At 38.3% G+C, this 21,984-nt stretch overlaps 1 protein-coding gene across 1 annotated transcript in view; it reads left to right on the top strand.

Moving 5' to 3' along the window:
• The window catches only part of DPYD (dihydropyrimidine dehydrogenase), a 334,630-nt gene that overhangs the window by 190,736 nt on the left and 121,910 nt on the right, over positions 1 to 21,984 (top strand). The window contains exon 14 of the mRNA XM_050977198.1: positions 14,305 to 14,469. Within this exon, the coding sequence (XP_050833155.1) occupies positions 14,305 to 14,469 (165 nt within the window). The remainder of the gene's footprint in view (positions 1 to 14,304; positions 14,470 to 21,984) is intronic.

Raw genomic sequence — 21,984 nt, 5'->3', positions numbered from 1 at the left:
CAGTTTTTTGCATTGTAATTTACAATATCCTGTTTAAATCATGTGAGTTCCTGCTGTACTGGAGTGTGCATAAAATAATTTTATCCATCCTATTCTAGGTGTGCAGCAGAGAAGTCTGCCCTGCTCTGTACTGGCTGCACTAGGGGAAGGTTGTCTAAAATAGCAGAGGTGTAAAAATCCAGACCCCTAATGCCTCCAAAACCAGAAACATGCAGTCTATACCTGCCTAAATACTTAATTGTTCTGCCCATCAAGTGAGCATTGGCTGTGCTGTACAGATTCATCTCCCTATGTGGGGATAAGCTTTGGGCTGAGGAGAGTCTCAGTAATTCCTGGGGATGGGAGGTAGCGCTGGGTGTCGGAGCTCTCCTTGGCCCTGGTGCAAACTTGGGTTCACTGCCCTTGGAGTGAGATTGCTCCTGTGATCCAGCATGTGGAAGTAAAGGGTAAATCCTGTTTCTTAGAGATGTTTTGCAGTGACCTGTGCTTTAAACTCCGTGGTTCCATAGTAGGAAAAAGGAGGCAAAGACAATCCCTACGTTCTATTTATCACTACTATAATTATCCCTAACCAAGGACTTCTTGAGGGGTTAAACCCCTTATTCCTCCTTGGATATATTTGTACCTGACTTTTTTTTTGTGTTTAGCATCAGAAGGCTTTTGAATCCTTGCCCAATTTTAAATCAATACTGTTGGAATAAGCAGAGAGCCTGTCAGTCAAGCTGCCCCCTCTAGCCCAGGACAGATTTTATCTTAGTATTCCAGGTAAGCCCTTTGCAGCAGGTCTCAGCTGGCTGTGCCATTAATGGTGCCAGAGATCCAGCCACAGCTGTTGTATACTTTGTTGCACCCCCGTGACAGTAGTAGTGGGAACATTTACCACAGGTTCCCAAATGAAACCCTGACTCAATTATAGTGTCTAACCACCACCTTCCTATTGATTTCAAGGGAAATGGACTTCATATCTACCTTATCTGTGTGTGCTGCTAGATCCTCTGATGAGCATATTTACTTAACTGACAGACCTGAGCAATGACTCCAGAGAGGGCTGGGGTTTGGGACCTGGTATACATTTAATGAGAAAGGACATGCTTAGCTCAGAAGAATGTTTTCCCTCGGTGGTAAACAGGAGAATGGTCCTGCTAGGAATTTCCATGTATCATGGCTGCTTTCACTTCTTACAAGAATATTTTAATGAGTGTTGATCTTTTGTCTTTATTAAGTTTGTTTTATGTCCCACAGGGTGGATTTTTAAAAGCCAATAGAATATGTCATTTTTCATGGGCATTTAAAAAAGTTAATAGGCATTGGCTAAGCTACTGCTATGGAAACTTCAGGTGAATGTAGAGGAAAACCAGACTTGAGATGGGGCCTCTGTGTCTGCCACAAGCAGATGGGAAACAGGGCTTGTCCTTTGGCATAAAAATTCTGTGTGCACTTCAGCGCTTCTCTACATGGATTTCTGCCTGTCAGAGAGGGTATAACATCTGCAAACACTGAATGTTTATTTATTAAGAGCTCAGTCTGGAAAAGCAGAATCAGCCCATCAGGCTGGAAATCTCCACTTTGAAGCTCTCAAGTGGAAAAAGCCATCTCTGTCTAGATTATTGAGCCCATGTGTGGTGCCCCTCATGATGACTGATGGAGGATCACATGGTGCTCTCAGAGGAGCTCATGTTTCCCGTTGACAGACCTGGGCATGTTGCTTCTACCCTTCCTGAGCTTGGTCCACCCAGGGTTTGCATTCCCAAATGCTCTCCCTAGCATGTATGCATCCTATCCAAGTTCCATATGAGCTGTCCTGCAGAGAAGTACAGTGTCCTAATCAATCAAAATATGCCAGCAGAGTTTGTTCCATGATGATGGGAGTCAGAAAAAACCCGTCAGCCATTAAAATAATGGTAACTAATTCAGGATGATAGTTTAATTTACAGTGCAAGCTGATTCATAGGAAAGTAATTTTGAAAGAATGTTGTCAATGTTTTATTTTTCTTTATTTAGCCTAAATCTGTTCTGAAAAGTAGTTCAGCTACTTCTATGTCTGTGAAAATAAAATCTAACAGTTTGCATGCAGTACTCTTATGTGTGTCCTTACTCTGGTAGCCAATATAAAGAGGAAAATGCCAGGGCTTTTTTAAGGATTTTAAGGTAGATGAGACCTCCAGTAAAAATCAAAATCTATTTTAAAGATCCTCTCTAAAATGTAGTGCTGAATTAAAATTGGTTTGAATCTCTTACAACATGTTCAAATGCTGAGTTAAAATTCACAGGGGCTGATATTTTCATGGTTTGTTTATCCCCATGATTATATTATCCAGATCTCTGTATAATCAGGCTCTGAGAATGTGGCTTAGCCTTGAAATCCCTGATCTTACAAAAGACCCTTTGACTTCCAGAGGACTTTTACACAGAAAAAGATAAAAGGAGTATGTTCAAAACAAAGTTAATGTTCAAGAGGTCAGTTATCAAAGTAGTAATCTATGGTTAGATTATCATTGGAATGTAAAGGAAAAGAGTCCTTTAAATATTTCCACTTCCTCTGTACCTCTTTTTTTACAACTTGAAATTATTTAGTGCTACCTGGAGAACTGATGCTTTTAAAGTTATGTACCTAACTATTTAAATAGCATCCCAAATAGAATTGGTGTTGTTTCCTTGCATTTCTGACCTCTAAATGGGGGTTGTTTCCTTGCATTTCTGACCCCAAACACAGTAATGTTAATCAATGCTTATAGTATTTAGCATTCTTAATCCTAATGGAAAAAGAAAATGTGTAAGTAGGTTCAAGACATACCTCAATATTTGCAATTCATCCTCAGAAGAAAATTTAAATACGTGCTTGAAGGAAGTAATGTGACTCTCATCCTAATTACTCAATCCAGCAATAAAAATATTTTGGATTATACATAAATTTAAATATAACTTTGGTGGTCTGTAACTCCCTAATGTTGATTCTTTGTGTAAGAATTTTAACAAGTCTTTAAATAGGATTGTGGTTAAAAAAATTTTATTCTTGAAGAAATCATATATTTTTCCCCTGAAGGAAAGCATCTAGTCTCCCCTCCTCCTAAGAGAATATAATAGTCTTGATTTACTTAAAGAAATCTGGAGGAAAATATTTTAGTGATAGTTCACAATTTACTAATGGAGTTTAACAAAACAGCTTCTAGGAGCAGCTAGAAATACATTGATTATATGCCTTCCCTGTGAGAAAACAGTAATTAAAATTATAACACAGATTCTATCAGGACATGTTAATATTTAATTAGGCAATAAATGAGCTTGGTACAGGTGTCCAGAGTTGTTGACAGGAGCTTTTTTAATCCATGTAGTATTGTCTCTTAAATAAATAGTTACCTCTTTGCTTTTTTCCAGTGTGAAGTTACATGCCTAATTAGCAGTGATTAGTATTGCAGCGTTAGAATTATGAGATGAACTGCAATTCTCTTCTGTTTTTCTTCTAGAGAAGCTCATTCTGTGGTCTGGTGTGTCTTGGCTTGTAGGTCATCCTGTTGGGAACCTCCCAATACTGCTGCTGCCTTATTGCCTTCTTGCAGTAATTTGTGTGGCAATTAGAAAACTAACACTGAGTTTTCTCTAATGATGATGTTTGGGAAAACTATATTAATTTGGTCTCCCCATCAAGTAAAAGAAGAGAATTTGTATTCTTCTTGTAGGCATGACTCCCTTTGGTGACTCTTTCAGACTTGCTGCTGCAAGCATGCAATGTAATTTTTCCTTCTCTTTCCTGGGTGTTATTTCTTTTTAAGGGGTCTTAGCTATGCCTTACCTTCCTCACTGATTTTCTTAGACTCACACTTCTGTAAGTGCCTTTTCATTCAATTTTCATGGGGCCATTCAATAGCACTCATCTAGAAAGAAGTCTTAAGAATTGCTACTCCTTTATTTGGTCAATTAACTACATTTACTTCAAAACAAGTTTTGATCACTGATTAGAGGATGATATTCCCTAACAGCTGAAAATGGGCTAGTATTTTTAGATGTCTATAAAATAATTAATCTGTTAAGGCAAGCTAAGTTTTTATGATCTAAATCCACTGTAGTCCCAAGGATAAGCATTATTGACAGAAGTACTATATTTCAGTTATTATGCATTCATTTTCAAACCTTTTGAATCTACACAGGTCCTTAGAAGCCATGGTATGGAAATATCAGTTTAGGATACAGATCAAAAGCTGCAATCAATGCAGATATTTTATTTGCCCATGTGCTTCTATTTTTCTTATCTCCTCATCAAATCATAAGCATTGCATCATTTGCATTGTGTTTTTCTGTTCTTGTGACCTCATACTGAAAATTAATTAATGTTTTAAGGCAATTACTGAACATTTTTCCCATCAATCAACTAAAGCAACCATTCATTGATTAGGTAGTTCATTATACCAAAACACCAAGTCCCAGCAATCATGGAATCATTTAGCTTGGCAAAGACCCTTAGGATCACCCAGTCCAACTAATAACCCTGAACTGCAAAACCAGATCCAAAAGCAAATGTCTGCATAGATTCAACTTTGGTTCAAAAACTACAAGTTCTTGTTCTTTTTCCTTTGATGGATGTAGTTTTTGACCACAATACATTTTGACAGCAGAAATTTAATCATGTCCTTCTGCTTAGACCTTTATCAGAAGGCAGATAAAATGTGTGCTCACACTGATTGCTAGCAAGAAATTTTTTAAATGTCCTTCAGTTTTTTTTTTCCTTTCTCTCCTTTCTATCCCTCACTTCCCTGTCTCACAGAGAAACTGATATAAAGCTGATGAGAATTTGGATTTGCTTTGAAAGCATCTTTTGTTCAAAGACTAATTTTAACCTTGTGATAGAAATTGCTTTTTGTGTTCTGTTGAATGTGATATCTAGTAATTGTTTGTCAAGACAAAGTGCTGTAGAACATAATACATTTTAAAAATTATCTTTCATAATTACAGTGGAAGTGCCCTTATATTCTAATGCCTACAAAACAAGCAAGTATGTAAAGAAAAAAAGAGAAAAAAATTTGAATCTTTTAATTTTAAAGCAATATGGCCTTGTATTGTAAAAAGCAGCGTTTTTAAACCGCTCAAGCAAATGTAATTGTCAGCAAAGATCAAATGCTTCATTTCCTTATGAAATATACAACTCAACTAGAAAATATTTGTAGATTTGACATAACAATATAGTTGCTATTCTTTTTTTTTTTTTACTTTTACTCCTAATTTGTGTTGTATTTGACTCTCCTAATTTTTTATTTTAGCAAGCTTAAGTTTATAATATTGCAACTTGGAGACAGACTTCATGTCAGAATTAACAAAGTTTGGGGGCTGGCTGTTCTTTTAAGCAAGGGCAGCAAACCATTCCTATGTGACTTACAGTCGGGAAGGGATTGTTATGCAATTATTCTAAAGTAAAGAGTAGAAATTTTTTGTATTTACTACACTGATCTAGTGAGATTATCCAAAGGGCTTGGGATTTTGCTGTCTTCATCACAAGTTATGGGTACTGATGGCTTTCTGTCTGGGAACTGCATTATTGAGGAAGGTGTGCTGAGCAAGCAGCAGTGATAAAAGCTTAGGTAGAAATGAAGTTTGGTGTCTGTAAATTTTGAAGTTTCTCCTGCGTTCTCATGGTTAAACCTTAAAGCACTAATGAGACAGTATAGAAAAGCATTAAATATGTGGTAACTAAACCTCTAACTTGTCATTTGTCTTTCACACAATGTGAGGGGTTCAGCAGTTTTTCTCCAAAGTCCTGACACATTGCTTTTTCCCTTATGGGGCTGCAGTTTTCTGTGCTAACTTAGTGAGTTGGAAAGCCAGCTAACTTGCTGAAGCTGTAGTGTTAAATTGATTTAATAAACACAAATGTGAAAGTTGAATGTTGTAAAAGCATTTATGAGGTAATGGTCTAATTTTTAAAAAACAGTACATATAACTCAGATTATTCAGTCAAGAAATGGAGCAGGATATTAAGGAAGATTTACAAGCACAGGTTGTGTTCCAGACTTCTGGAATATAAGTACAGATTTGGGTACTTTCATCTTTGCAAATACAGAAAAAACAGACATCAAAAAACAAATAAGAATATTTTTAAGGTATCCTTTTCTCCTCTATAGCATAAAAGATCGTATATGTAAAAGCTGAAGAAGCACAATTATAAGTTAAGCAAGGTTCCTTTTCAAGATGTGTTCTGTCCTAGTGGAGAGATCAGAACACTTATGCTTTGAATCACCAGTGTGAAAAATGCTGTAAGGCTGAGGAAGTAATATGTTTTTAAATTCGGTTCTTATTTTGCTGAAGAAACTTGAAAATAATTATTTTACATCATATTATCATTATATACTATCTGTCTTTAAGGAAAGGAGAGCAGTGAAGAGGAAAGAGAGGGCTAGGTGTAGACTTCATTCACAAAAGCAATCAAAAAAAAAAAGGTGTCTTTATGGTGCTATATTTTTCATACCTGGTGGTGGAGAGATTAGAGCAGTTTCTGCATGGTGGGATGTTCTGAGATAATTTTTTCTGTCAGGGTGGTTTTCATTTTTAAAAAATGCCTCTGTGTGCACTGAGGGAAAGAGGAGGAGAGAGTGAGGAAGTGACATAGATGGGCTTTTGTGCTTGTATGGGAAGAAGAAAGTCTGGCCTATTCCCTCACTAAAGAAATGGTAAATGCAGGTGTTAGAAATTGACAGGCAGCATTATGTGTAATATAGCAGTGGTTTGTGCACTGGAAGGTGCCAGAGAGTGGCTACATCAAACCTCCTTGGGCAGAAATCATTAACAAACTTTCTTGCTTTCCTCCATGAGCCAGTAAATCTTCCTATGTTTTGCAAAAATCCTACTCTACTAGGTAAGGTCTTGTAACTGTTGGAATGGTTTTGTGTTTGTAGAGGTCCTTACTGTGCATTTATCTTCCAGTTCAGCTGGAAGAAATTCTGACTTGGGGAAATTCAGGACAGCAAGTCAGTGCTTTGGGCCTCATAAAAGAAACCCTGCAGGGTTGGAGTATGTCTGAGTTCTGATGGAGAGGAGGGGAGGAACAAGTCAGAAAGGTTGTATAGGAGCAGCGCTGTGTGCGGTGGTATTGTTGCTTCAGGTTTCACTTGCCTTTTGTGGATGGTTAAAGCTCCAGAAGGGGTGATACTAGACACAGTCTGGCTAGACAGCTGAGTCACAGAAGAGGCAAATCATCACAAGACCTTGAGTGAGAGTTGGCAGGGAATTACGAGGACATAAGTCTGTGATGCCGTTTGTATCTATGAGGGTGTGCAAACAGCAGTGAGCCAGATTTCCAGAATGCTTTAACTACTGTGATATTAGGCAGGAAAAGGCAAAGTCTCCCCCATGTTTTCACAGAGGTGAAATTGTAATAAAGTTCTACTCAGGAACTTCAGCCAGGGTAGTTCGGGAAAACTGAATCTTGATATTGGGGGGTTGATTAAAGCATTTAGAAAATAAGCCCTAAAAACATTTCACACATACTAGATATTGAAGTCTATTCAGCCTTTTCAATAGTTTTGAAACGTTGGGGAGAAAAGCACATCATAATTTGGTTAAATAACTGCATTCTTCAGCTACTGTACTTTGTTATTAATTTAAAAAAGGTGAACATAGTAAAGTAGGAACTTACATTTGAGGTGTTTTTTTACATTGCAGTTTACTGTGCACTAACTTTAAGTATGCTGTTTTGAAATACTGGACTTAAATTACCTTAGTAAGGTATTTATTTAGATCTCTCCTTCACAAAGTAGCCATTGTGGCTGCTTTGGTGTTCACTTTGACTTTTAATGAGCAGCAACCCCAGGAATGTACAGATGCATACTCCACTTGAGTATAACGCCCTCCTTTCCTAGAAGAAAGGAAGGTCAAATAAATTAACTTTGTTAGAAATAGTAATCTGCTCTTTGTGCTTAATCTTTTTTTAATATTAATGAAAAGAAACTGACAATGGTCACTAATTCCTATCTGCTTTCATATGTTAAAGCTGAGAAAAGCTTAATTTGAAGTATGAAGTGACTTTCATTGACTTTGGGGGCCAACACTGCAAGGCAAGTTCTCTGTGTGTCTTAGAAGTCTCTCAGAGTGAGGAAATCTCAGGTTAACACTTGTTACAGTGTGATTCAATGTATTTTTAAAATCTAAAAATCTTATTTGAAACCTTAATTGTGCTGAAGCCATTTACATTGCAGAACACCTGTACTTCAGGAGTGAATAGTTGTGCAATTGCTTAATATATTAATAAAAGCTACAATTAATTTTTTTTCCATATCCAGAATAAAAATGCCAGGTGTTCTCTTAAACAGCTGTCATGTAAAAGGGGTGATTTTCTCAAAGCATTTGTGTTTGATTAGTCTGTCAGTGCCCCAGAAAAGCCAATGCCCTTGTGCCCCAGCAGTCTATCAGTGTCCCATTAAGGGAACCCTTCACTGAACAGGCACTGGATCAGAGGGCAGCTCCCACTGATGTGTTCAGGATCACACTGTGGAAGAGACAGCCCTTCCTGGGGCTCCACAATGGAGTGTATAAGCCACTGCCACTGCCCTTGAATTCCCACTAACAGTGTACAGAATAACATTCTTTATTAATAGAATAGAAGATTGTCACAGGTTAAAGTTCAAAGATTGCTGGTGATAGTATCTGGCTGCAAGATTGTATTCAAAGCAGTACATGGATAAGCTCTAATTCCTAACAAAAACTACCTTGAGACAATCAGTGTACATAAAAATACAATTCTTACCCGACAGGCATCTCTGTGGGGGAGAAGGTGGCTCCCTCTGACTGATCCCAGCAGTTGTGATGGAGTATTCCCTATTTTCTCCCCCTTTTTAACTTACTTTTATACTATTTTTTATGTTTGGGCAGAGCATGTATTGGGAGTGGGAAGTTGGGCATGTTGACCGCCTTCCATTAGGGCAGTAGCAACCACATTTTCTCCCTGTAATTTATCATACTGTTATAACCATGTCTGTAACTTTGCATTCCTCTCCATATTCTGTTTCAACCCCCCCCTTAGCATGTACATTAACTGCAATTTTTGTAATTTTCTTTAATTTAACCATCTTTCCCCACAGCAACCGTGTTATTTCAAGCGTTTGTTAACATACTTTTAGCAGAAATATTTTGAAAAAAAAATTGGACAGAAAAAGAATGTTTTGAGCTCTGCAAATCAATAGGAACACATCAGAGCTTTGATATGAAAAATCATACAGGTTTATTCTCCTGGTTCTTTTCACTTGATATATCTTTTATTGTACTTGCCTAGTATTAGTACATCAAGTGAATAGGCACGAGGTGGCACAACTCTTGGGAGACTGCTCTTCTGCAACTGGCCTCTTACAAGATTTTTCTCCAAATCCGTCCTTTTTTTTTTTTTTTTTTTGCTTTTTTTTTTATTTGTTTTAGTTTCTAGGAGACATGATTCTGAAATAAAAAAGAACTCAGTTAATAAAGAACTGTCTTCTTGGTGCCCCTAAAACAATATGTCTGAGGGAGAGGTGAATGGTTTGAATAATTTCTACATGTCATTAGCTTCCATGCCCTCAAATGACAGTGTTAATATTTACAATGTGAATTATTTCTCAGCTGATTGATTGGTTTAGGAGGAACACACGTGTACATATTGCATGATCTAGCACTGTGCCCAATAACCCTTTGGATGCCCTGAAACTTGAAATGCCCCTGCTGTCCTCCTTTCATTGGTCATTATAGACAGCATGGTTGAGATTTTGCAATGCAAACATCTGTGACAATTACCAACTGCAAATGTGGACAGTGTGAAGCAAAGCAGAATCCAGAATGACTAGTAAGGTATGGACTGATATATTGATACATGCCTAAATAAATTTAGCTGACTAAAAGCTGCTGAGTGTCTGGACCTTATCTTTAAACTGTTGTCTCAAATCTCCCAGCCCATTAGACTTAAGTAGTTCAGAATTCAATGATCTGATTGCAGAGTTCAGAGATTATTCGAGCAAATGGGGCCTGATCAATGCCTTGGGTCATCTTTTGAGTGTGTTAATTAATTAATCAACAGGAACAGAAATATATGTGTAATGCAAATTAAGTCAGTCTCAAGTTACTAGAATACCAGAATTGGTCATACACAGGAGAAGGGAATCCAAAAGCAGCAGGATATTAGTGCTTTTATCTCTCTAACACCAGTTTCTTTGGTGATGTCCTGAACTAGAGATATTTGCAGGATTAGTGTGATTGTTTCTGCTGTGCTCTCCTGGAGAAATGAATAGGCTTTTGAGGCAATGGAAGAAATTCAGTAACCTAAATATTCATGATTCACAGTCAGCCCTTGATTCTATTTGTTGTCCCTGCTTCTCTTCATTTACATTAACCCCCAAACCAGGTTCTTTTGCTGTAATCTTGTACCAAATACAGTTTCCCTAATCCCCATGTCCACATTGAGTTGCAATATTTCCCCATGAAACAGAGTAATTTTATGTGGTATATTCTGTTATATATATATCATGTATTATATATATATGTTCTGTATATATCTTTGCCAATTATTTATTCAGTTTTTGAGGTTTTTTTTCTTCCCCAGCTTTGTGTTTTAGTGTGGAAATTTATATGCTTTGTTCTCCCCTAGTTTCTCCTTATTAAAAGGCTTCTCTCTTTGGTATTCAGAGTACATGAAAATGCTGTGTGTTTTTCTCAAGGACTGTACATTGCCTCCCTTGAATGAGGGTGTTAGATACTTGATTTGTTTTGGACATTGGAGACATTCTTCTATTCCTGTATGTGGACCTCTCCTTTCACCTGCATGCAGGAACCAGACCAACTGAGGTCATCTCTCTGTTTAGAACCAACAAAGTTTTTAGGTTCAAACCTTGAAGTACTTCCTGTCAGCCTTCTCGCTTCAGTTCTGTTGTGGCTTTTTATGCACAAAGTAGTTTTTATTAACAATAAAAAGGTTGTGTGCATAGTTGGGATAAGAGGAAAAAACTGGGGTTTCAGAAAAGAAAATTAATTATCAGTGCCAGAATTTGCCTCACAATTCCTAAAAACAGGAAAAGGCAGCGTTCAGTTAAAACTCCAGAAGGTGGTTTGTCACAAACCCTGTGGACTGGAGCTCAAGGGCTACTTCATTTGCTCTGCCATTACCTGCTGGTTTTGGAGACAGCAATAGCAATTGGCCAGCCACCAAAATTTCTTGCTATAGTGAAATGACCTGTGGTACCATGTAAAATTCGTTCCTAAAACCAAGGGCCATGAAGTTGCCTAAGCCCAGCCAATAGATCCTTTGCCCAGCTCTTCCCTTGTTCAGCTTTCTCATAGCCATGGCAGGAGACAAAAGAAGAGGCTGCTAAGGCAAGTTCTGTGTAGGTATTTCACACTCATCTCAAAGAGACAATTTTCTATTCTGTCACTTGTGTGATTTTATTTTGTATGTGCATAGACAGATTCCTTGAATCATCACATAAGTTATAAATTCCATTTTGTTTCCATGAACTGTGAGTCTTCCTGTGCCTGGGGCTGTCATGTGCTAACAAGAGACAGGAGGAGTGCCAGAGTGTCAGTCATTACAGACTCTTTCCATCTAGTTTACTCTTAACTAGGAGGGGCAAATGAGGAATGAGATCTTAAATAAGGACAGCATATCCCTCCCACAAGGAATCAAGACAAAGCAGCCAGGTGGCTGTGTTTGGATTTCAAAGCCAGGAAGGCTTTTTGGAAGCAGAAATGGCTTGGTCAGAAAAGATAAAGTGATGCATGGACACACCAGAGAGGTCTTGAGACAGAGAGGTGGTGGGGAGGCAGTGGAAGCCTCTTCTTCATTGGAAGGAACTATGTCTGTGCTTCTGGGGAATGGGAGAGGAATGTCCCTGAGCACCAAAGGGGATCTCACATAATCTCAAGGAAAATTCAGCTGTGAGGAAACGTAGGCAGAGAGATGTATGTGTGTTTACTATTTCATATGGCTCCATGTATCTCTTGTGGTCATTAAAGTGAAGAATGGCTGCTTTTGAGACAGTTTGCAGTCTGTGCATTCCCTGATTCAGCTCTGTGGGATCCTGGAGAGAGAAATTGTCACTCAGATGTTGACTGTAACTGAGCTCTTGGAAAAATTTTGTCAAAGCCATGGGGCGTCAGCAGCATTTGTAGGGTCTAAACCAGGGTCTCTCCTTTTAGAAGGGAGAAGAGATTGCCTGGAGACCCAAGTCAGATAGGAAAACTTCAGTGTGTTTTCACGTGGAAGCAGACAGATGCTTTGAGAGATCCTCACAAGAGCTATAATCTAGGCTGTAATATCTCAGTCTTTGAATTCTTTCCTGTAGTAAAATGAAACTGAGTGAAAGAACACCAAGGCTTGCAGGTAGTGAGATAACAAGCAGGACCATTGGTGGCTCCAAGCATTATCTGGCAAACACATGCACGCAAGCGAGCCGCAAAATGGAAGTCAGACCACGTACATCATCATAATTTGCACTAAACCCAGGAGTACTAATTCCCACCAGCAGACAGGCTGTTAGCTCAGGCTTAGTGCCATGCTACAGTAGCTGTGTAGCTGCTGACTGCGTTGGAGCATGGGAGAAGGCAGCCCCTGGTTGCTTGCAGCGTGGTCAGGGTAACTCCCCCCTGCAGGTGTCCCTGTGCACCCTGTGCCTGCAGGACTGGGGTCGGAGTGCCAGGCACTGGCTGTGGGATTGCTCACAGGGCACCAGGGCCAGCGTGCAGCCACAGCTTGCTGGGATGGAGGCAAAGCACAAGCTCCTCTGAGGCAATCTAAAAGGACTGAAATGCTCAAGAGGATAATGTGGAGCAAACTGATGTAAATGGTTCCTCTGCATAAACTGCAATTTTTGTAATTTGTTTAGGGAGCGAGGGGAGTGCATTTTGCTGTATGGCTTTGGTTTGCTTAAATTCAGAAAGTGTTCTGAATTTTTTTTTCTGAAAATATAACTTAACTGTTGAGAGGGAGGTGAAGGTTTTGTGATGAAAGGGAAATAGTATAATAGGAAAATGGGGCATTATGGGGTGTCCACATTCCAGACATATTAGGTCTGAAAATAGATGAACTGGCTAGATTACCTTGTATTATTTTTACATATGTAAATGGACATATTACTATGTATCAATATAAAATATTAGTGCATATTTACTGTATAATAATTAATTCAACTTTATAAGCAAATTAAGATTGCCTCAAATTTACATACAATGTGAAGAAAAGTCCCTTTATCCTCTGTAACTGCAGCATTTGGCAGATTCAGGAATAAATAATCTTTTGTGGCAAGGGTATGCCTTATCAAACATATGCAGATCAGTGCTAATTAATGCTAATTAAGGTTTCCTGTCTATCTAGCTGGAAAAACGTCCAAATGTTATGAAATCCAGTTAGTATGCCTATTACCCTAATTGTTTTATATGGGATGGTTCTTAATTAAAATATGTAAATTTACCTTAATTGCTATATACTAATAGAGGTTCATGTTATCTCACTAAAAATGACAAGATGGTGAGGAGGGGTACTTAAACAAATAATTCTGATACGTTTGTAAATAAATGACCTTTACTCAAAATTATTTTTAATTGGAAATTGGCAAAAGGAACATTTTGCCATCTATGTTTCTCTTTAGTTTTAAATAATGTCAGAATTTACGGCTCTTTGTTAATATAGATCTGGTGACATCGTGGCTTAATTAAGACTACTAAACAAGTCAACATTTTGTGTGTTTACTACATGTTTCAAAATTGTTTGCTAACCTCACATTGACCTTCAGAAATGTCATACTTTACAATATTAATCTTTATTTTCTTTGTTTGTTTTGTTTTGTGTTTTGATTTTTATCTCTTTTAATCATATGGGTTTTTTGTGAAGTTTGATGTACTGGTGTACTTTTGCTGGTGCCTGGCCCATGCCTTTGCAGCAGAGAGGCTGGTGAGCTGCACCTCTTTGAGATTCACCCGTGAGTGTAGGACATGGACTTTGACCACCTTTGGGGGATCGTTCCCATTTCTGCTGGGATGTGACTGAGGCCCACACGGGTTTGCATGTAAGGTCTTGTGTGGCCTCTGCCAAACACAGAAGCACTATTTGGGCAATATTTTTGTATGGTGGTCCATAGGTGTACAATATTGGCATTTTCTTTATAATTATCATGCCATTTCACACACAGAGCAAATGTTTTTCTCCTCTGATGTAAGGAATTTAATTGGAAAATCTGTTAATTTAGAGAAATGCCCTATATTTGTGGCTTTCTTAAAAACACCTGGTACATTTTAGCTTGTATTATATAATACACACCAACATAAACCTCACTTGGCAAAATCCATCTGAAAGCATTTCCTGTTTTGCAGGACATTGTAACCAATGTTTCTCCAAGGATTGTGCGTGGAACTACTTCAGGTCCTCTGTACGGCCCAGGCCAAGGCTCTTTCCTCAACATTGAACTCATCAGCGAGAAAACAGCAGCATATTGGTGTAAGAGCATTGCTGAACTGAAGGCTGACTTTCCAAACCATGTAAGTGCCACTTCATCATAAAGATGCAATAAACTTACTTGGAATCTCTAGTTTACAGGTCTGTGAAACCCACATATTTAGTATCTTTTCAATTGAATGCAAACTGGTTTATTGATATACAAGTATATTATTAAAAACTAGAAAAGCCCATCCAAATAATATTTATGACAGAAAATTCTGTGAAATTGCTGTCATACAGAGGACAGTCGTGATTTTTTAATTAGACTGATGTTTACTTTCAAACAGATAATATCAAGGGAAAGAGTTGATTCAAGTGTGGATGCTCAGCAATTCTGTTGTGAATAATTTTGTATTTAAGATAGTATGTAATTTATAATAAGAATTGTTACTATGAATTGAATTTGATCATAAAATGAATTTGTGTTCTTTTCATTCTTAATCCAAATGAGAAAGATGCTTATAGTATTTTTATAAACAATCGAGTCCTCTAGGTGAAAAAACCCAATACTTAAAGTTAACTTCACTACAAGGATAGAGTTTTGTTAGAGCCTGTTTGGCTGTGGGGAATATCTGTCTCTGAAAGGTAATAATCACAGCTGGGAGTAATGACACTAGCTAGCTGGCATAAATGGTTTTCAGTCACTGTTCTTGTCAATAAGGACAATGAGGTAGAAAGTAAAATTCTCCTCAATCATTATCTTGAATGGATAGAACTAGAAATCCCAGAGCCTGCATATCTTCTGTCTTGAAGTTATTACCCCCATGCTTCAGCTATGAGCAAAATAAGTGAACATTCCTGAATATATTATGACATGAAGATAATCAAGAGGTTTTTTCTTATTCCTGGTGCTTAAATGTGCACATAAACAAGTATAAAAGTGTTTAAACATTTAATATTGACAGTGAGAGTGCTGCATATTTAATATCCTACTTCCCTGTGAATGGACTGTGTGTTTTGTTGCTGAGATTCTTGTAACTATTTACTGTGACTAAGCTTCACCAAAATGAAAGACTGAGCCCAAAGATAATAGCCTATTCCCTAATTTTGATTTTTATATCCTTTGTAAAAGTCCTGGATATTGCATGCAGGCAGACTGTTGGCCATTTCTGCTGTGGGAATGCTATTCCACTGCATTCTTCACCAAAAACCCCTCACAGCACTTTATGCCTGAGATCAAACCATTCTCTTCTGTGAGGAAAAGCACTAGCAGCATTTTAAAAGGAAGATTTGAATTTTCTGAGACCAAGTGTTGTGTGTGGGATGAAGGAGTCCCACTCTTCCAGAGTTCCTGGGGTGAACATCTTCTGATCATCCCTCATTATATGTGAGTTATTACTTTGAGAATGTGAATTCAGTTTCTGCACGTTGGCTATGGCTGCTACTGTGGCATCTTTGAGGTTGATAATGTCTGCGTGGGCATAGGGGAAGCAGCACCCAGCAGTAGACCTTGGCATTGCTTACAGGGATTTTTAAAACATGCCTGTGAACTCATCTAAGAACTGTCATATAATTATAATGGTAAATTTGTTGCTAACTGAAAACAGAATTTTGTTTCAGAGAAGTCTCTTGGTGCTTATTTTGAGTTTTCTGTATAATTACAGCTCACAGAATTTTCTTCACCCAATTGATGTTCACTCCTCTAGAAAGGGTTTTTCAGCATTGTGTGTTTTATTAAAATCAAAACCAGTTTCTGAGAACTGTTTGCGTGAACTTAATTAACAAGCAAAGAATGGCATTTTCTGCTCAAATGAAGGCCAAACAGATGAGGACACAAGTGATTACAGTACAAAAACTGATCTTACTCTGGCAAATTTTAAAAGCAAATCAAAACTTACACATAATTACTTTTGCTGTGAGATACAAGTAAGTCAGAGTAAGATTTATGTTACAGATGAAAAGGATATGAGCAAAATAGCCATCTCACTAGAAAATGATCCCACAACAGCATTCTATCTCGTGCCATTGGGAAGAAGCACACCATCAAGGGCAGCTAAATTCCTCCAGCAGAGGCCAGAATGTAAACTGAATTTTGTAATGTGTTGTGCAGAAGAGGACCACCAGTCACAGCTCCTTGGGCAGTGCCACCTAACTGTGGCATGTTGCCTTTATAAATCAGGAACCAGCATCTCCCTTGTGCTGTCTTCAACCCCTGTCATGGGTGGCCTCATTCTTTGTCTCTTCTGTCTTCTCATTCTCACAACATGCAAATATCTCTGGAAGAGAGACTGGAAGTCTTTCCCTTTATGCTCTTCTATTAGCTCCTCCCTTTGACCCCAAATCCACTTCAGGTGGATGAAGGACAAGCTGCCACCACCAGGAACTTGCTTCAGTGCCACCAGCAGCAAATAAAAAATATTGTAAGGGTCCAAGCAGAGGAGAAAGCATAAGGTGTCTGGATTTTGTATGTTACCTGGTCAAGTATTATCAAAAGCTGCTTACTGGGGTCAACCTATAATATGCATAAATGTCAGTTCATGACCGAGACACGCAGTCTTTAAAGTGCTTTAGTTAGTGGGGTGAAAGAACTAACACTAATGTCACAACAAGTCCCACTTTTGTATTTTATTCACCAAGGAGATACCTGATTATATGGTCTATTGGTGTACTTTTCAGCCAAAACGTGGCTTAAAAAATGACAGAGTTTGGTACATTCAAGAAAATAGCTTACCTAGGAAATATGAATTCAGCCAAGAAGAACTCCCCTAATGATATGAACAGGAATGAAAATGGTGTGGAAAAAAATGGCTTTTATGTTAGCAAAGTCTACAAGTTTTAATCATTGGGAAGTGGCTGAGAAAGTTGGGAAAAAAGTTACAAAGCCTAGGAGAACTTACTGCTAAAATTTTATATTCACATACTTGACAATAGCTACAATCTGGCCATTATCTCTGCTGGGAACTGTGAATACTGGTGGTGGCAGTAAGTCTTGGTGACCTGGTAAAGCAAGGAGCTGTAATCTCATTAGCATTTGCACTGAGAACAAGCTTGAAAAGAGCAAGGTTTGAAAATAGTAACTTCTCTGCAGAAAACTTTATACCAAGATTTCACTAAGAAGGTGATGAACACAATTGCCAAAAAGTTCTTTCTACACCTTCCTGTAACTGGTGCCCAGTAGATGGTAATAAGGTACACAAATAATTAAAAACTTAAGAATGCTAATTAGTTTGGATCTGGGTATATGCAGGAGGTCACAGCAGTACAAAAAAGGGCTTTGACAGGACACTCCATGAAATAGATTGCAGGGGAAATGTCATTCCCTACCTGACTAAGAGAAGTCCATCACAAATAAGCAAATGTCTGAGAAATTTGTAACACAAGAAAGAACTGGGATCTTAAAAGAAGATGCCCGATTTAATATTTTTCAATATTGCTATGTTAGTATACTGAAGTCTTAAAAGTAAGTTTTTGGCCTCGTAGCTCAATACAAATGAGTTTGATCTCCTGCATGACTCTAGGGAATGTACACAGGATACCAGATTGTCAGCTGTGACACTGAATCTGTGATTCAGATATCAGTGGCATGATGCGTTGAATTGAGAAACCTCTTCTGCTAGAAACAGTAAGTACTCGTGGACCCCCAAACTAAGCTGAAGACTCTTGTCTTAATGTTTGTTCTGCTGCTTGTGGAATGTTGCTGACAGTCTCTCTGACAGTTACTCAGCAGAGAGCAGCTTTTCAGGGCTGAAGCTGTTAAAGATGTATTTTTGTTCAACATTTTGTTCAGAATGTCCCAGGAACACCTGTTGGGAGTAGCCATGCTAGGAAGTGTGAGAACAGATCACTGGATCCTAGGCTGGTAACCATCTTCTTTGTAGCATTGTAGGGGGTTTGTTGGTTTTGGATTTTTTGGATTTGTTAATGTTTTTTAAATCTCCTGGAATGGTGCAATTAGTTTTTATATTATGAATTTTTCTACCATAGCAGTATGAAATAAGGCTGCTGGTTTTGTTTGGATTTGGCCTTTGTGGGTTCTTGGTTTGATTTTAAAAAAAATTTAGATAACAAGCCCAGATTTGGTTTAATTCTACCCTGTGAGGATAAGAAAAGATAAAGGGCTACAGAGGAAGAAAAAGACAATGTTAACAGGCATATATGAGTGCATTGCTCCTACAAATAAATTCTGGTGCAGAAATATGCACCAGAATTGTTCCAAGAGATGAAGTTATAAGGTGAATGGAAATAGACTTGCAAAAGTTATTTGGATATTTTGCATGGGGAGGTTTAATTGGTTTGCCAGTGTGATCCTTGAAGTGGTGTCCTACATATCAATCTTGTGTTGGACCAGCTCAGGTTTTAAAAACAGGTTTTGCCTACAGAGTGGGAACAGCATTAATCTATTTATATAAGCCTTTTTCTTCACTAAGTCTGCACTAATAGTGGACCCTGTAATTTAGTTACTGAGAGGGATTGACCAGAATATCTAAAGTTGCTGTAGATCTCCTTTGAAACTTAGAATTAAAGGATATTAGGTGGAAAACATTTTAAGATACAGAGGACTCATAGGCTTCACAGTTTTACTGTGAGAAGGTCAAAGTTGGATTTCTCACTAGAGGTATTGGTAATAATTTATTTTTGCAGGTATTATTATAGCTTTTGCTTTTAATGGGTATTTAAAGGCCTGTGGGATGTTGTACATAGTATTTGCATTTTGAGATACCAGTCATGGATTTGCTTTAGGTTATAAAAAGCAATAGTTTTGCTCTTCCTAGGCCTAGTATAAATTGCTTTACCTTTCCATCACAGAGAAATGACACTTTGCACTCCAAACACCTACTAAGTTGTATCTCCGTGTGAAGAACCTTATGTATTTTGACACGCTCAGTATCTACAATCTTGGAATAAAACATTTCTAAACAATCAAGTAGGGCCATGCCCATGTGGACTTCACTTGGTACCAACATCAACCCATCATCTTAATGGGGAGGTATGTGCTGTGCATTCTCAGAGGACTTTGCTGGAAGTCCTGGTGCTTCTCCACGTGAACAGAAAAGGACACATCATAGGGGGAGAGAACCACAAGCTGGGCATCCTAGAAGCCTGCACACTCCCAGAGGTGCAGAACAGCTACCTGGGTTGCTTCATCTGAATTTCAGGCCCTCAAATCACATTTAAAAAGCTCCAGAAGTTGTTATTGCTGCAGCTTAAACTTCCCAAAGCCAGCCATCATGGATGCTTGGTAGGAGGTGAAAAAACCCACACAGCAGTTGTTAAATTCACCATATGGAAAAGATCCCTTTCACTACAGAAAACTGGCAGTAGGCCCATTCCCTTAACATCAGAGGAAATCCTAGCTCAAAAGGGAAGGTGAGGCTGGAATAAAGCACTGACACTCATTTCCTTGTCCAGGAATGAAATCACTTGGCCCTAGAGAGTGTGGAGCACAAGAGTGGCCATAACTCCTCCATTTCCAATGACTGCTGTGGTGGATAGAAAGGAAGAGATCTTGAAGCACATGACCACATTTCCTTTTTCTCTTTGTCATTCACCACAATAAAAGGGGAGGATGAAAAAAAGTAAAGAAAAATACTTCCTAGAAAAGAGAAGGAAAAAAGCTGCCCCAAAAGAACAGCAGACACATTAACAACATACCTCTGCATGTTCCAGGGAACCTTTTCCTTTTCCCCCATCCTGAGGGCGTCCCCATTGCTCCTGATCCTGGTTCAGGTCTTTGTGAGCCAGCAGGATGCATTGTTCCCATGTTCAGTCCAAGGAGGAATTCGGCGAGAAGTCTGATTTACACAGTGAACAAAACCAGAGGCTGGGAACAGAAATGTTGATGTATTGTGTCTTCGAGATCACATTTCCGTATAAGGAAGGAATTTTTTTTGGAAAGGCTTTTCCACAACATATAAAATCTGCTTAGGCCTCACATGACCTGAATATTAATAGAGATGAGTCTGAGCTAAAAAATACAGTGGGGTAAATTTTCATTCCTTGAGGCTTAGGTGTTAGTTAAAAAAAAAAAGAGAAAATACAGGAAAATTCTCATCTATCATCTCATCTACCAGCATGTTTTGATAGTCATCTTTGCTGTAGCAGATCTGCTTCAGCCTTGAAAATAGCAGAGAAGTGGCATGGAGTCAATGTAGAATCTCTTTTCTGGGAGAGATCTGGGGAACTACAGGCTTAACATCTTTTATCCTTGTATGCAAATTTGTAAAAGCTGTTCTAAAAAATAGAAGTAGTAGAAAGAAAAACAAACACAAAAGAGTGAAGAGCTCCCTTTGTAGTATGTTATCCCTTGAAAAAAAAAGTTCTTTGAGGACATCAAGAGAAATTCACATGATAAAAGTGAGCTTGGGTTTCCGGAAGTGTTTGGTGGGGTCCTTCACTGAGGAATTTGAAAGAAATTAAGTTATCATAAGATTAGAGGAATAAACCTACATGAACAAATAACCAGTTGAACACAGGAAACACTATTAAGGAGTAGTAAATTTCACAATGGGTAGAGAGCTGCAGGAAAATTATTTAGGGATCTGTACTGTGTTCTGTGCTATTCAAAATGTTTGTTAACAATCTGGAAAAGAGAGAAAATTTTAAGAACGTAAACTTTGCTGATAATAGTATGTTATGTAGGGGGATAAAGATGGGAGCTGGCATAAAGGTTTATGGAGAATCTTGCATTACTGATTGACTCAACAGTGAACTGCTAGAGAAAAGAAAATTGAAGTAGTATGCAGATGGGATAAACCATTGATAAATTTATAAGTGCAGTGAGTGATTTTAAGCTAACTGTACTAGGATTACAGTAAGATTTTCATTGCTATGAAAATCTCAGCTTAATGCTGAATAACACTGAAATAAAGCTTATCAAACACAGAATTTCTAGGAATGGAAGAAAACAAAGCAAAACCCATCACTATGTCAGCATGTTGATTTTTTTTTTTTTTTCCCTTCACATTTTGAAGGGAACACTTTGTGGTTCACATCTTGCTGGATTGGAACCAGAAGGGTGATAGGTGGAAATGAGTGATAGGAGATTCTTCACCACATGGCTTGGCAGCTGTGGAGCTCATACTCATGGGGCATTGCCAGTCCCAGAGGTACATATAGGCTGAGAAAAACCTGCTGGAAAAACTATCTGAAAGCATCACCTCTGACTCAGGGAATTCCTGTGCCACAGATTTCTTAGAAGCTGGGCAATTTTTTTAGAAAAATACTGTGAGCTTGCCCTAGGGAGCTGCTGCTGGTGCATGTGGGAGAAGGGGCACTGAGCTGTGTAACCCATTCCTGGGGATTTGCACTGTCAGTGCACAAAGAGGAGCTCTTAGCTTTGCACCCAGGATCAGGAGCCCTCTCTGCCACCCAGTCCTGTCTCAACCTTTGGACCATTGTTCCTGCATTGCATTTTGACTACCTGATTAGCATAAAACTACATTACTTGAACTGAAGCTGAGATATAGATATATTTTGTACTAGTCTGAAATGATGTGCTAAGGGGTTTGTAATTCAAATGCTACTTGCAATTTACTAAGATTTGCTGCATTTCCAGAGGGTCACCTCAGACAATCCTACATACAGTAATGCAAGAACATCTGCTAAAAATTTACCCA

Source organism: Serinus canaria, chromosome 8 (genome assembly GCF_022539315.1).
Source record: "Serinus canaria isolate serCan28SL12 chromosome 8, serCan2020, whole genome shotgun sequence".
Lineage (NCBI taxonomy): Eukaryota > Metazoa > Chordata > Aves > Passeriformes > Fringillidae > Serinus > Serinus canaria.
Note: the sequence above shows the minus strand (reverse complement) of the source record. Positions and strands in the feature narration are given on the sequence as shown.